Genomic DNA, 14,300 nt, shown 5'->3' with positions numbered 1-14,300 from the left:
CACGGCAGACATGACTCATCGGTCACATTGTCCTGCCTGCTGCTTCCCCACCGGGGAATGTCTGGCATGACGCTGACCGGGGGCTCCTCCCCGCACCTACCTTTTCAAGATAATGAGGATATTCATGGTCCAGGGGAGCAGGAGGAGGGCCTGGTTGAGCTGCACCGCTTCCACCGTCCTCCGCGCCACCGTCTCTGGCTTCAACGGGGGAAAGAGATGGGGAAACCTGGGGCAGGAAGAGACACAGCGGGTTTCTCTCGGGGAAGCGCGTGCTCCTGGGAAGCCTGGGTGGCTGACGTGGGGGGTGTCCCTTGGCTTTTCCCGTGTGAGACTTGAGACTGGGGGTGTTCGCAGCTCAGACTTGTCGGGGCTCCATGTTCCCTCACTCCAGCCTCCAGCACCCGAGCGAGGGGCCCCAGGTTGCAGGGGGCGCCCTTGGGGACCAGGACTTCTAGCCCACCTGGGTTCGCCCAGCTCTGCACAGCCTGGCCCTGCCCAGTGTCCTGTGTCTGCTCTGCCCCAGCCACCTACGCTCCAACCTTTGCCAGCTGTCCTCTCCCTGCTCCTCTGGGAGACCTCTTGTCCCCATAGCCCCCCAAATGGCCTCCGATCTTGTCCGCCTGCTAATTCCTTCACCACATTGAGCGCATCTAGAATGGCCTTGTTTCCTTGCCAATGGCCTGTCTCCCCCAACAGACTTTGAGTTCCGTGAGGGCAGAGGCCTGATCAGTCTTGCTCCCTGTTGTAGCCTCAGCATCTAACAGTGTCCGGCATGTAGTAGGTGCTCAGTAGATACTTGCTGAGCAAGTAGCCCTTCCCTAGGTGTCCTCATGCTGTCTGGAGGCGGGGCCTGTGTGGAGATGCCCACTGCCCAGCCAGCTGGTTCTCTAACTCATTCAGACATTGCAGAGCGTGTTCCGTGAAACTGCTCAGCGAATGAATAATGGATTGAGCAAACACAGGGGCTTCTCGTGCCTGTTCAGAGCCCTCTGACTGTAGACGCCCGCAGCAGTGATGTCCCCGTGTGCTCACACCATCCTCTGCAGTTGATAGACAGGGAAACCCAGGCTCTGGGGGGCAAGCAGGACCGACCAGGCCTGCAGGAGTTCGAGGTCATGCTCTCGCCCCTCTGCTCGGTGCTCCTCCCACCTTCCTGCTGCTGGCTCCGACGCCAGTCCCACCAAGGGCGTGGGGTCTGCCCTGCACCACAAGACTGAGGGCACCGAGTCACTAGGTCTGGTATCGTTCCTGAGCACAGGCAGCTCCTGGGCTCCACAGATCTCACCCCTGCCCTGTGCTTTCTTTGCTGTCCTGGGTGCCTCTAAGAGGCCCTCAGCCACACTGTCCCAAAGCGCTGGCCTCTGGTTCTGCAGAGATGAGCTTGTTGAGGCAGCTCACTGGTGTGGAACCCGTCAGATGTGAGGCCGGTAGGCTCTCCGGCCTCTACCTGTGGCCAGTCCTGCTTCTCGGGGAAGAGAAGGCAGAATGGACAGAAGGAGCTCCCTGGGCTCGGGGGGCTTCCTGGAAAGACCCTCAGGAGAACCCGACAGAGGAGCTCTGCTGTCTGCTGGTGGGACCTTCTCCTTTGTCTCCGTGGTGGGCGGGAGGGGTACACGGGGAACTGGCAACTCCCGGAGGCAGCACAGACTCTCAGAAAAACCACATTCAGCTAGCCAGTTTCTCCTGGGTGGCCTCGGGCAAGTAACTGCCTTCCAAGCCTCAGTTTCCTCCCCTGTGACATGGGGATAAGAGCCCTCTAGCAGGTTGCCATGTGCGCCAAACCCGAGAAGTAGGTGTACTACGATTAACCCCTTTTCATAAACGAGGAGATGGAGGCACAGAAAAGTCAAGTAACTTGCCCAAGGTCACAGAGTTGAGATGCGACCAGGCCATTTGGGTCTGCATTCTGAACCTCTAAGAAACAATGACTTGGGTAAACCTTGAATTTCTTACGTGGTGGAGAGGACAGACGCCAGTAGGTAAAATACACCCATGTTATGACTGCCAGTGTCCCTCCCCTTCTATGTTGAGGGTGCCCAATCAAAACTGTAATCACCACTGATGTACTTCTGTCCAACGGGCATTGATTGAGCACCTCTTGTATACACAGATGAAACGAAATCAAACCAAGTCCTCAAGGGAGAAGTAATCGATCTTGGGATATTAATAGTCATGGACACTATAATCAGGGCTACATAATCAGGACACTATAATAAGTATAATCAGAACTTACACTTTCCTTCAAAACCAGAGGGAAAAGTTGGTATGTCAGGAAAATTCAAAACAAATGCACTTTTTTTGTGTGTGTGGGGGAACTGGGGATTGAACCCAGGGCCACTTAACCACTAAGCCACATCCCCAGCCCTTTTGATTTTTTATTTGGAGACAGGGTCTCACTAAGTTGCTCAGGCTGGCTTCAAACCTGCAATCCTCTTGCCTCAGCCTCCTGGGTCATACCACACCCAGCTAACAGGCATTTTTGAGGTTGTTTATTGTTAGTAAAAATAACACAGGCAGTAGCTCTTTATCAAGCCTCTAATAAGTCCTGCCCTTTGCACTGGATGAATTACATGTATTATTTTTAATTCTTCAATGACCCTATGAGTTACATATCATTTCCACTATTTTACAGATGAGCAAAGTAAAGCTCAGAGACAATAAAACTAGCACCAAGTTTCACAACTGCAGAGTAGCTGAAGTGTGATTCAAAACCAGGTATTTTTAATTTAATTTATTTTATTATATACTGGAGATTGAACCTAGGGGTGCTCTACCATTAAGCCACACCCCCAGCCCTTTTTATTTTTTTATTTGGAGACAGGGTTCATTAAGTTTCTGTGGCTGGCCTTGAATGTACGATCCTCCTGCTTCAGCCTGAGTCACTGGGATTGCCGGCGTGTGCAGATATTTTTGCTTCTTGATCACCAACACTACACTTTTGTTCACAGGTAAGATGTGCTGAGTGATTCTTGCATGGCGTGCACCAGCCCAGGGACTCACACACGCTAGGCAAGTGCTCTACCAGTGAGCTACACCCTGACCCTCATCCTCAGCTCTGAAAGAAGGTGAAGCATATAATTTAGAACACAGATCATCATGTGAATAGCAAAAAAAAAAAAAAAAAAAAAGTCTTTGGATGATTTTCATTTATCTGTGACCTTACACATCTCTATACCCCTACAGTGCCATTTACCGAGGACTCACCTGGCACGCATGCTGTTCCATATCACACCATGTTATTCTCCCTGTAGAACCTATGAGGTCCTATTTTGCAGATGAGCAGTGAAGGCCAGGCAGGAACTAGTCAGGCCCATTGTCACACAGACACCACAGCTGCAGGGCAGCCACCACCCTGGGTGCCTGGCTCCTGAGCCCCAAATAGTGGCCCTACTGCCCCTGTGGGGCCTCTGCATTCCTTAATATCGATCTATAATCTACAAACAGGGAAAGGTGTGCACCTTAAGCACACAACTTGGTTAACCTCACTAGTTCAGATTGCAAAGAAGGAACTTCTAAAACCCTCTGTCTTCCCTGCCTCCTCCGGGGTAGTTACGGGTCTGCTTTCCGGCACCGCGGCTCAGTGTACTCCATTCTAGAACTTCACACAAACACAATCATGCGGGGTGTCCCCTTTTGGCTTCCTTGCTCAGCTCAAGGGACGTACCATGCTACATGTCTGTCAACCCTGCTCTCTTTACCGTTGGCCTCATTCCACTGCGTGCCTTTGGCCTGGGCTGTGTACAAGCCCCAAGCTGAGCAGCAGGACCCTAACCTGCTGGAGCATCCTACCCCCCACTGATGGAGAACCCGTGAGCGCAGCCTGGCAGAGGAGCGGCTTCTGGGGACCCTGCAGCGCCCTCTCCCTGTGCAGACGCTGGCTGGCCCAGCTCGGCGAGGAGGCCGGTCCCCTGCCCACTGACCTGACCCTCATGCCCTGGAACATCTCAGTGCTGGTGTGGAAGGGCAGTACGGTGGTGGCGCTGACGCCCGGACAGTCCAGCAGTCCCAGGGTCAGGCTCTCCATAAAGGCGAAGGCGGACGCTTTGGACGTGCAGTAGTCGATGGCGCCGGGGATGGCAGACAGTGCCAGCACGGAGTTGAGGCACACGATGTGGCCGTTCTGCAACTCCAGCATGCGCGGCAGGAAGGCCTTGGTGGTCTGTGGGCAGACGGGGTCGGTGTGAAGCAGCCGCTGTTTCCACCAGCCCTCCTGCCCTGGCCCGGGGACACCTGCCCACCCGGGACCACGCTACTCCAGCGGCCCAGCCCTCCTGCAGGGGAAGGGGCTAGAGGCACCCTGCTGCGGGACACTGAGGTCACAGATCAGAAAGTCTAGTGGCTTCTGGGGCTGGACATTCCTCTTGGTCCCGCTTTGTCCTTGGATATCCTGCTGGCCCAAGTCCTGGTCCTGGTGAGCCTATTGCCACCCCAGCTGGCCAGGCTCCCTGTCATGCCCAGGGCTGGCTCTCGGCCAGGACAGCTCTTACCCAGAACTGGCCCAAGGTATTGATGTGCTGGGACTTGAGGAGGGCGTCATCGTCACTGTCCATCAAGCTCTTCCCGTGGACCACAGCGGCGTTGTTGACCAGAATGGTGATGTCACCCACCTGCGGGTGGGAGGGGACACAGGGCTGTGAGGGCACAGACCAGACCCCCTACCACATGCGTGCAGCCTTGGGAAGCCACACCACCTCTCTGGCATCAGTCTTGTTGAGAAGATGGCATTAGCGCCAGACCAGCTGGGTGCTGAGGGTTAGAAATGACTTATGGCACGCACCCTTCCTGGGACCCATCACATCTATAATAAATGAGGTTATTGGTACGTAAAGAGAGTTACCATTGCCACATGCCGGATACCCAACAGGGTGGTTTTTTCCTTTCTTGGAGTAAACTGATACACTAGATGACTGAAGGCAGGAGAAGGATTTTCCCAGGAGGCAGTGGGGCATTGGGCTCTCAGAGTCTTGGAGAGAAACCCACAGGTTTAAATTTCCAAGGGGACCACAGGTGACTATAGCTATGGTGCAATCATCCCCAATCCCTGCCTGTGCAACTTGGACCAGCTCCTCAGGAAAGTCCCCTAAAGTGCCCTGGACAAAGCCACTCTGCCAGGCCACGCAAGCACATCCCCTTTTCCTGGCATTACCCTGTGTTCAGCTGCTCTGAGGACAGGCCCTCCCAAGCCACTGACCTTCTCCCGGACAGCTTTGGCCGTCTGGTATACCTCCTCCCGGTTGCCCACATCACAGATGAAGTAGTGGCACTCTGTGCCCATCTGCCGGATCTCCTCCGTCGTCTCCTTCAGACATTTCTCAGTCCGGCCCCATAGAACAATCTAGAAGAAGAGAATAAGGTGGTCATGGAACAAGCAATTATTACCATCAGAAGTCCAGTGAAATAACTTGTCTTTAAATTTCCCTCCCTGACTTCACCCCAAAATAAAGTATACAAAGCAAATTAACAATATGAATTTTTAAAAGGGAAATTAGCCTATTCTTAAGTGAACCAGTAGTTCCCGAGCTTATTTATTTATTTGGTACTGGGGATTGAACTCAGGGGCACTCGACCACTGAGCCACATTCCCAGCCCTCTTTTGTATTTTATTTAGAGACAGGGTCTCACTGAGTTGCTCAGCACCTTGCTTTTGCTGAGGCTGGATTTGAACTCGAAATCCTCCTGCCTCAGCCTCCCAAGCCTCGGATTACAGGCGTGTGTCACCGGGCCTGGCTCTGAGCCCATTTATGACCAATTGATGGATTACTTATCTTTCTAATATACTCCTTCTAGCAGGATGCCTCCTGCCAGCCCAGTGCTGACTATCTCAGAAGCAAGAGCACAGTTTTTCTATTCAATATTTCAGAATGTTCTTCCAAATCAGCATCTCACCAGTTAGTCTAGGGCTAGGATGGATGGGGAGGCTTGGCCTCAGGGCTGCAGAGGCTGAGGGGGCCTGCCACCCTGCTGCGGTCATACTCGGAGGGGAGGGCGGGAGAGGGGCAGCCAGGTTCCAGTTGAGATGAACTGCTGCCTCACCTGGCAGGTAATGAGCCGCTCACCTCACCAGGAGTCCGCCCCGCAGGACTGAACAGCGGGTAGTTCAAGGGTTGGGGCAAGTTTATGAATGGCTGGCCCATAAGGGCTCAGAGGAGAAGCTTGGCTTGTTCTCACCCTTGACCTGAGGTAGGGTAGCACATCTTTCCCCATGAGAGCCCAGGGTTAGAGGACGGGGAGACTAACTGCCCTAACTAAGAGTCAACTCTGTTGGCACAGAGGGCGGGAGGCCTGGGACCCACAAGCTCAGGATAGAACCAGGAAAAGCAAGAGCAGGAAGCTTCTTCTAGGGAATCAGTCCGATGGGTTCCTATTTTCTTTCCTTTTTAAAAATTATCAGTGAACTTCTCTACACAAAAATAAAACCCAGTATGGAAACCCCGATGTGTGAAACCAAGAGAAATAAGTGGTGTGTCCAACTCATAATATTTTCTTACTCTAAAGACGACTAAGGAGAACAAAATGGCTTATGTGGGAAGACAAGCCTTCCAAACCGGGGCTTATAGACGGTGGCTCCAGTCACAATGGACCAGAACCCGACCCATCTCTCTTTTATATTGTTGCCGGTTGTAGTGGAAAGCTGAGTGGACAGAGCGGCGAATGACCACAGTTTATTAACTGCCTATCTTAAAACCTCAGAACTTTCATTTAGAAAGAGAATGAGCCAGGTGGGGTGAGCGGGGGCTGGTACACTCGAGGATTCTGGTGCATTGATTTTTTTTTTTAATTAGAATTTTTTAAACTTTTAAAGTATTTTTAAAAAGGAAATAATAGTGTTCTCTCAACCTCTAAAACAGCTCTGGGAAAGCCCAGTTTGAAAGCCCCACTCAGTCCAACCACTTTATTTCTTTTAATTGAAGTCCTGAAATACAGAAACGGTTTTACAAGGGAGAAGCCCGTTGGCTGTCTCCAGGACCCCAGAAGTCCATCAAGGGCAAAGAGGCTGCAATTAGAGAGACTCCAAGGGACACTTTACTAAAAACAGCCTTGGAATGTGTTCCTCCAGGAGAGGCTGGGAGGTTTAGACCATGGAGAAGAAAAAGACAAACATTTGTTCTAAGGATGTGATTTGGCATCGACATCCTTCACCCCACCAGACCCCCGCATCCCTGTCTTCCAGGGTTCCTTCTATCCTCCCTCATCACCCACCTACCACCCATTAGCTCATCCATCCACCCATCCATCTACACACCCATCCATCTATCCACCCATCCATCGATCCACTTATCCGTGCATCTGTCCATCCATCCATCCACCCACCCAGTTCTGAGTATATCAGCCTGGGATGAAGACAACCCTTGGCTTCCTTCCTCCTGCTCCATTGTCTCTGTCTCCCATGGGTGATGGGACCACTGGGCTTACACAGATCCCTAAGGTATGGCTGAGGCAGAAAGGTACCTCTGGGGACCCTAAGAATTTCTGGGCAAGTCAACAGAAGGAAAGCTTAGAGCTGGGGAGCTTGCTGGAAGGTACAGGGGTCTAGATGCCTACAAAGACAAGTGATGACCTCGGGGTATCTGAAGCAGTGGCCCAGATGGGTGCCTGTCACTCTGGAACCCTTTCAGCACAAACGGGTGTGCAGGGGTTCCCATCAGAAGGTCCCTGAGGGCTCCACCCCAGAAGCATGAAGCTGGGCAAGGTGAGGAGGGCAGGGGTCTGTGGTCTGGGAACCGGGGAGCCCAGCACTGTCCACCTGGGGAGGAGACAGGGCAGGGGCAAGGGACGAAATGAAGGTCGTGCCCTGCTGTCTTTCAATGGCAGGCAAGGACAACAGTCAGGCCCCTGAGGCTTGGTGGCTCCCTCTGAGGGGCTGCTGAGACAGAGGTTGCCCCTGTGGGCCCGGAGCCCCGAAGAACTCAGTGCTGTCTTACTCATTTTATGTCCCCGCGTCCAGGTTGGCATGTGCTGTCTGCTGAATGAACTAATAAAAGTTAAGTGCCAAAGGTGGGACCACCTCCCAGGCCGAGAGACCATGCATCCTCCTCCGCGGAGCCATCAGGGTCCCCCGCAATCTTCAGCACAGGGGTCTGAGCGAGGGAGGACAGGGGTTTCCCTCCCCAGAACAGCCACTGCGGAGCTGGGCTGCCTGGGGAGGGCGGCTAGTGCGAGCCTCGCCATGTTCCCGCGCAAGCCTCGCATGTGCTCGGTGCTGTGCGTCCGGGGCATGCGCAGCCTTGCGCCGGGTTCCCCAGGTCCTCTGGTGGACGCGCAAGGTCCTGGGGTGGGCGGACACTGTTAGTCTGTTTGTCTTAGGGGCCAGCTACGCCTCCGTGGACGGGTGGTGTCACCTGGACTGGGTGCTAGGGAGAGCCCAGGGGAGGGCAATGAGACCCCTCCCGGGTGGAGCTTCTCCGGCTCCTCTGGTCCCTGCCTGGACCCCTCTGGGGTTCTGTCACCAGAAGCCGGCAGCTATACCTGCAGGCCTGCCCAGGTGCCCTGCCAGAGACCCCTGGGGGTGACCCGACCGCGGATAGCACAAGCTTCCCTCCTAGTGCCAGGACAGGGTGGCCGGGCGGAGGCGGGTGGGAGGGGCCGCGAGGGGCGGGCTCCCGGTGCTGGAAGCCGGTTGGTTGGCCTCCATTAATGAACTCGCAGGACAAGCGGCGGGTCAAGGTCAGCGCCGGGTTTACTCATCAACAGGGATTATAGAATCCGGGCTCTGGAGGCTCGGCACCTCGGCCTCCCTTCCCCGGGCAGAGGGCGAGCTTCGGGCCCCCTGCTCCTCCTGGGCTGGAGCGCAGCTCGGGAGAGGCCAGGCTGCCCTCTCCCTGCGCGGCTGCCTTCTCTGCTGGCCCAGCGCGGCCCTCGGGGCTCCATCCAGAGTTGTCATTGCCCACTTTTCACAGTACTGAGGTCACCCGCCTCAAGTCACACTCTGCGCGGTGGGGACAGGAATCGAACCAGAACCTTCCCCCCCCCCCCCCGCAGATGCGCCAAGCCCCAGCAGGGCAGGAGTCTGAGTTTTAAAGATTCTGCTCCCAAATCCCAGGTGTCCAGCACTCAGCCTTCACTCCCACCCGGAAGGTCCTTCTCATGCCATGTCACTCAGTGTCCATCACAACCACCCTGTGCACCCACCTGCCAGGACCACAGAGAGCCCAGGGTGGGATGGAATGGGCATGGAACCCAGTTCTGGGACCCAACAAAGAATTGTTCCTGACGCAGGGAGACCCTGTTCCAGTGGGCAAGGCAGAAGGAACAGGAAACCCTGGGCCACGAACGAGGGCAAGTGGGATAGAGAAGAAAAAAGGGAACCTCATTTAAATTGGGCATTTAGGAAACAGCCATAATATATCCATCTCAGAGAGGCTGAGCATCTTGTCTGAGACCACACAGACAAATGAGCGACAGGGCTGGGATGTTAACTGAGGTTTTGTCAGGCAGCCGGACAGCAGCTCCATTCACTCTCCTGGTGGGAGAAAACTCATCTCCTTTCTCTAAAGGGACTCAGCGCACAGGGCTGGCACTCACTAGCATGCAGTACATTCTCTGCTGGGATTTCCCACAAGGAGAAAAGGCTGAGAAAATCATAGCACCAGCCCTCGGTGACCCTCTCCTCTCGCTGGTCAAAGGATGAGTGTCTCACGGCATGGAAGGATGCTCAGGGACTTAATGATCAGAAAAGGGGCCAAGCATTAGGCACCTGGGATAACCTCAGCCCCCAAAACTACCAGGCGAAGGGGCTGCGTAGAGGAGCCTCAGGGCGGAAGACTGGCTGCACGTGCTTCTTTATGTTTGTCTGTATAAGAGAGAAAGCCTCTAAAGAACTCAGTTATTTATGCTCTTAACAATGGAAGGTGTAGTAAAGCTTCCCATAGATCTTTTCCAAAATAGTTATGCACACACAGGTAACTCAGTGCTGTGGGGTCAACCCCTACTTGTCCCTCAGTCCCCTACCAGTGTTTCCTGTCCACTGTGAGGTAACTGTTTGCAATTCTCTTCCTGTTTTTTTTTTTCCCTGTTTTAAATGCCAAGTCTACTCATGGACTCCTATTCATCCTGCAGAACCCTGCCTAAATATCCCTCAGTTCCAGAACCTCCCTGGCTGCTCCTTCTGTTCCCCCTACAACACCACCACACAGTGTCTAACATCTTTTAAGCACTGGCCCTGGGCCAGGCACTGTGCCGAGGACACGGATTGGTTTCTACATTAACCCTCACTACCCTGTGGGTGGATATCCCCCCTCTTTTTTTAAGGTGAGCCTCAGACAGATGAAGTGACCTGCCCAGAGTCCTGCAGTTCCTAAAGCAGAACTCCTGGTTCTCACTGCAGAGGCGAGCCCTGCTGGTGTCCACTAAGCCCAGATGTGGGGGCGCTGGCCCATTGCTGAACACCCCTGCCTTGCTGACAGCTTGCAGGTTCTCGGGGGACTACACTGACACAGCCGCAGCACCCAGGGTGGGCCAGACGGAGGAGGTATTCAGCTGACATCCCGGGGGCCTTGGCCCCAGGGGCCTCTAGAAGAACCTGCTGACTGGAGGACACCAAGTGCGCTTTTCTACCCAGCTCAGCCTTCCTCTCCCAGGGGGCTCATACCAACGCCTGGACTTGGCCTTCATTCCTGGAACTCCATTCTGGAGCACCCTCCACCATGACATGAGCTGGGTGGTCTCGGGTGACCCCCAGGAAGAACATCTGTTTATAATTGGCAGCCCCAGAAAGGTCCAGGTCCCTGGGCCGGTCATGGGCAGGCAGCTCAGGTCCCACGGGCCCTGTGTTCTGAACCTGGAGCGGTGCTCTTGGCTTCAACGAAGGAATGAAAATACCCGCCAGAGGCCCCAAGGCACGGTGGCCTGGGCGGCCACAGATTGGAGGGCGTATGTCTCCTCCCCTTCCAGGACCTCCCAGCCACCCTGTGGCCAGGGGAGAATGGGAAAGCCCGGAGCCGCTAGCCCTGGCAGAGCCTGCAGGGGAGGCTCTTAAACGCCACAGATGCATTTATGGCCTGGGTTAGCTCTGGTCTCCCCCCTTCCACACCCTGTCCAGTTCCAAAGAGAAAGCCCCCATGTCCTGAGCACAGTGACCTAGAACCTGGCTCCAGAGCCAGCGAGCCTCGGTTCAATTCTCTGATCTGTCACTTAGGAGGTACGTGAACTCAGGTGACCGGCTCAGTTGGGGGGGGGGTTAAGGAAGCGGGGTCAGGAGGATTGCAGGGGGCCCAGTGAACACCAGCTGGTGTCACTTTCACACAGCGACAAAAGAATCTCTGCCCAGAAGATTCTTCTGCTCTCCAAACTGGTCACTGGGGCGATGGCTGCCCAAAGTCCCCCACTGGGGCTCCCTGTCTTGCCCTCCTTAGACACAGCCTGGGATGAGTGGCGGAAACAAGAATCCTAGCCATCCCTCCCTCCCTCCCCGTCCTCCCGCCTGACTTAGAAGCCTTCCTTGGTTCACAGCCACAGCCTGGGCAGGTGGGGACCAGCCTGTCGAAACCGACCACCTGCAGAGTGAGCTCTGGTGTCACTGGTGGGATTTCTTGGGGAGGAAGGACTCTCAAGCTGGGCTCTGGTGGAGCCTGGGGTTTCAGTGAGGATCCTGGGGATTGCCGGAGGTAGGGGGCTTGGCCGATGTCCTCCCGGGCCTCCCTCCCCTCCTGCCCATCATCCAGAACAATGACACTTTAATTAGGTGTACCTGTCATTACTACAAAAACTATGGTAATACTACTAATCAGAGTTTGAAGCCAGACTCCCGATTCCTGCTGTCGCACCGCACTCTTCCCTTGGGATGAACCCCTACCTCTCACCCCTGGCCAGGTCTGGCCTGTCACGTGGGCACATCCAACAGGCCTGATGGCTCTTCTGCTTCCGCGAGCCCACCCACCAAGGACCGACAGTGGCTGGGCACTGCCTCCGGACCTCTTCTTTCCAGACTTTCGAACCCCGCCTGCCCTTTCGGCCACAAGCCCTCTTTCCAAAGTCTGCGTGCCCCAGTGTGGCCCTCTTGGGGAAGGACGGGCAGTGGAGTCCACTACGTTCTGTGAGTCTGCCAATCATCAAGGCAGTGTCCAGGGAAAGTCACTGAACACAGAGCCCCCAGCCGGGGTCTCCTGGGCAAGCACCACCTAATGACTTTGGTTTCCGGGGCGGAGGGATCTCCTCTGCGCCAGGGGACCTTGCTAACAATAACGGCAGCAGCTATGACTCCTGTGCAGCCTCGGTTCATGACGGGGTCCCACTGCTCACCCCAGGAGGCCAGAGGCCACAAAGACACCGGGCCTCTCTGTTGGGGATTGGGCTAGATGCTCCGGGACCCTCTGATCCTGCATGTGGGGTTGCTGGGCAGAGGGCTCCACCAAGCCCTGTGAGCCTGCTGCTCGCTCGCTCCGGTCCCCCCTTTTGGCCTGTGGAGAACGTTTTGGTGGCTGCTGGCTCAGCTAGGGGAGAGGTCTGTTAGGAAGCTCCTCAAATTAGATCAGCTGGCGGTGTCGCCGTCCCACAGGTCCCGACGCAACCCAGAGCTGGGCGGCCTTCAGCCAGCAGATGTCCAGCCTGGAACCGGCCCCATCGAGAGGCACAGAGATGACCACCAGCGGTGGCATGGTGTGGTGCTGGCTGACCCTCAGGCCCTGCTGGGCACCGCTGCCGTCTTGTCCCCTGTCAGCTCAGGACAGCCGGGGGTACCCCCGTTTCTACACAAGGAAACTGAGGCACAGAGGACGACACTCCGTACTCCAAGCTCCTAGAGCTTGAAGTCCAACCTATGCTGCATGATTCCCTTGGCCATGATGTCACTGGAGCAAAGGGACAGCTCTGTGTTCATTATGCAGTGTCACAGAGCACACATGTGTGCCCAGGGCTTGCCCTGCTGCAGGATCCCGGGGCCCCTCGGGACCAAGGCAGGAGGACATGAGGTTGGAGCTGCTGTCCTGGTCAGCACTGGCCAGGGCTGGTGGCTGGCTGTGCATGTGTCCTTGGTCTCCACGTGAGCAGGGGGGCCTGCCGGGGCTCGCGTTTCTAAGGCTCAGTGTGCCTACTTGGGTACTTGAGATGCAGACCTCACGAGTGACCAGGGGCTGGTATGGGAGGGTGATGTGTGTCCCCAAAAAGTTAAGTCTTAGGTTCCAGACCCTGGGTGACCCTATTTGGAAAAAAAGGTCTGTGCGAATACAAGAGTGAAGGCTCTCGAGGTGAGTGTGCCCTGGCCTAGGGTGGGCCTGAAGGCCACTGACTGGTGACCTCATAAGAAATGGAAGCATCACAGACAGGGGAGGAAGGCCAGGGACAGAGACTGGAGGGAAGCAGCCACAAGCCAAGGAACTATGGAAGCCACCAGGAGCTGGCAGGGCCCTTGGAGAGAGTGTGGCCCTGCCAGCACCTTGACTTGGGACTTTGGGCCTCTGAATGAAGTTAAGTCACCTGGCTTGGGGTCGCCTCTGTGGCAGCTACTGGAAATGAATACAGGTGGGTCCTGCAGTCCTCATTCGGTGGACGAGGAACCACCAAGCTGAGGATCAACGGCTCCACCCGCTGCTCCGGGTGTGGGGTCCCGGCTCTTTCTGCCCCTGAGGCCCTTCTCCACTGTCCCCACCACATCACTCTCTCCTTGCACCCAATCCATCAGTGACCCTGTCAGTCCAGCCTCTGAGCTACAACTCCAGCCCCAGCACTTTGATTTCTACTTGAGTGTGAAGGGCAGCCCTTGGCTAGGGTTGTAAAATCCACCCGGATTTTAGAACAAGTTCCCGCTGCTGCAGTGGAGCCTGGGATGAGGGTGGGAGCCAGGGCGGTGGTGGGGGCCAGTCGGGTGCTGGGCACCCTCAGGTGATGGAGGAAGAGGGGCCCAAGGTGGGGCCCGCGCAGAACCAGCACGAGGCTGCCACCCTGGAGCCCCAGCCTCCTCTCCAGCGAGGGTGGGCTTTGGCAAGTCCCAGTGTCTAGGAAGAAAAGGGGCGTGGCTTAAGTCCCCAGGTCCCTTAGCTTTCAGAACACCTGGGGAAGCCCAAGGAGCGGGAGGAGGGCGGTGAGCCGGAGGCAGTCCAGGTGGCCAGGGCCACTCCCCAGGAAGAGGGCGCCAGATGGGCCTCGGCTGCCTACCCCGCCGGGGGAACACACCGTCCAATAACAAGGGGGCGATAGGGAGCCGGCCAGCGGGGCTCACAGGACGCAGGGGGTGGGGGGTGCCAGGAGGGCCTCGGAGCGAGCCCCACGGGTCTGGCAGGAGGCTGCGGTCGGTCTTTTCGAAAGCGGGTCCAGGGATGGGGCGGTGGCCCGGGAGGGGCGTGGCGTGGCGTCCGGGGGCGTGGCGC

The 14,300-nt window shown here is 56.0% G+C and overlaps 1 protein-coding gene and 1 long non-coding RNA gene across 6 annotated transcripts in view; one reads left to right on the top strand and one right to left on the bottom strand.

Annotated features, from left to right (window-relative positions):
• Dhrs3 (dehydrogenase/reductase 3) overlaps positions 1–14,300 on the bottom strand; it is a 33,209-nt gene that overhangs the window by 3,105 nt on the left and 15,804 nt on the right. For 3 of the 5 annotated variants that reach the window (XM_048783581.1, XM_015501358.2, XM_048783579.1), the window contains 4 exons: positions 5,192–5,335; positions 4,488–4,607; positions 3,921–4,159; positions 101–226 (listed from right to left, as the gene is read on the bottom strand). In XM_048783581.1, the coding sequence (XP_048639538.1) occupies positions 101–226; positions 3,921–4,159; positions 4,488–4,607; positions 5,192–5,335 (629 nt within the window). Of the gene's footprint in view, positions 1–100; positions 227–3,920; positions 4,160–4,487; positions 4,608–5,191; positions 5,336–10,588; positions 10,608–14,300 lie in introns of those variants that run through there. The other 2 variants (XM_048783578.1, XM_048783580.1) reach the window with 2 other exon arrangements.
• On the top strand, positions 2,380–3,158 carry LOC125610766. Its single transcript, XR_007340754.1, has 2 exons — positions 2,380–2,715; positions 2,822–3,158. It is a non-coding gene; the product is annotated as an uncharacterized LOC125610766 (long non-coding RNA).

The sequence above is a fragment of the Marmota marmota genome, unplaced genomic scaffold (assembly GCF_001458135.2).
Source record: "Marmota marmota marmota unplaced genomic scaffold, marMar, whole genome shotgun sequence".
NCBI lineage: Eukaryota > Metazoa > Chordata > Mammalia > Rodentia > Sciuridae > Marmota > Marmota marmota.
Note: the sequence above shows the minus strand (reverse complement) of the source record. Positions and strands in the feature narration are given on the sequence as shown.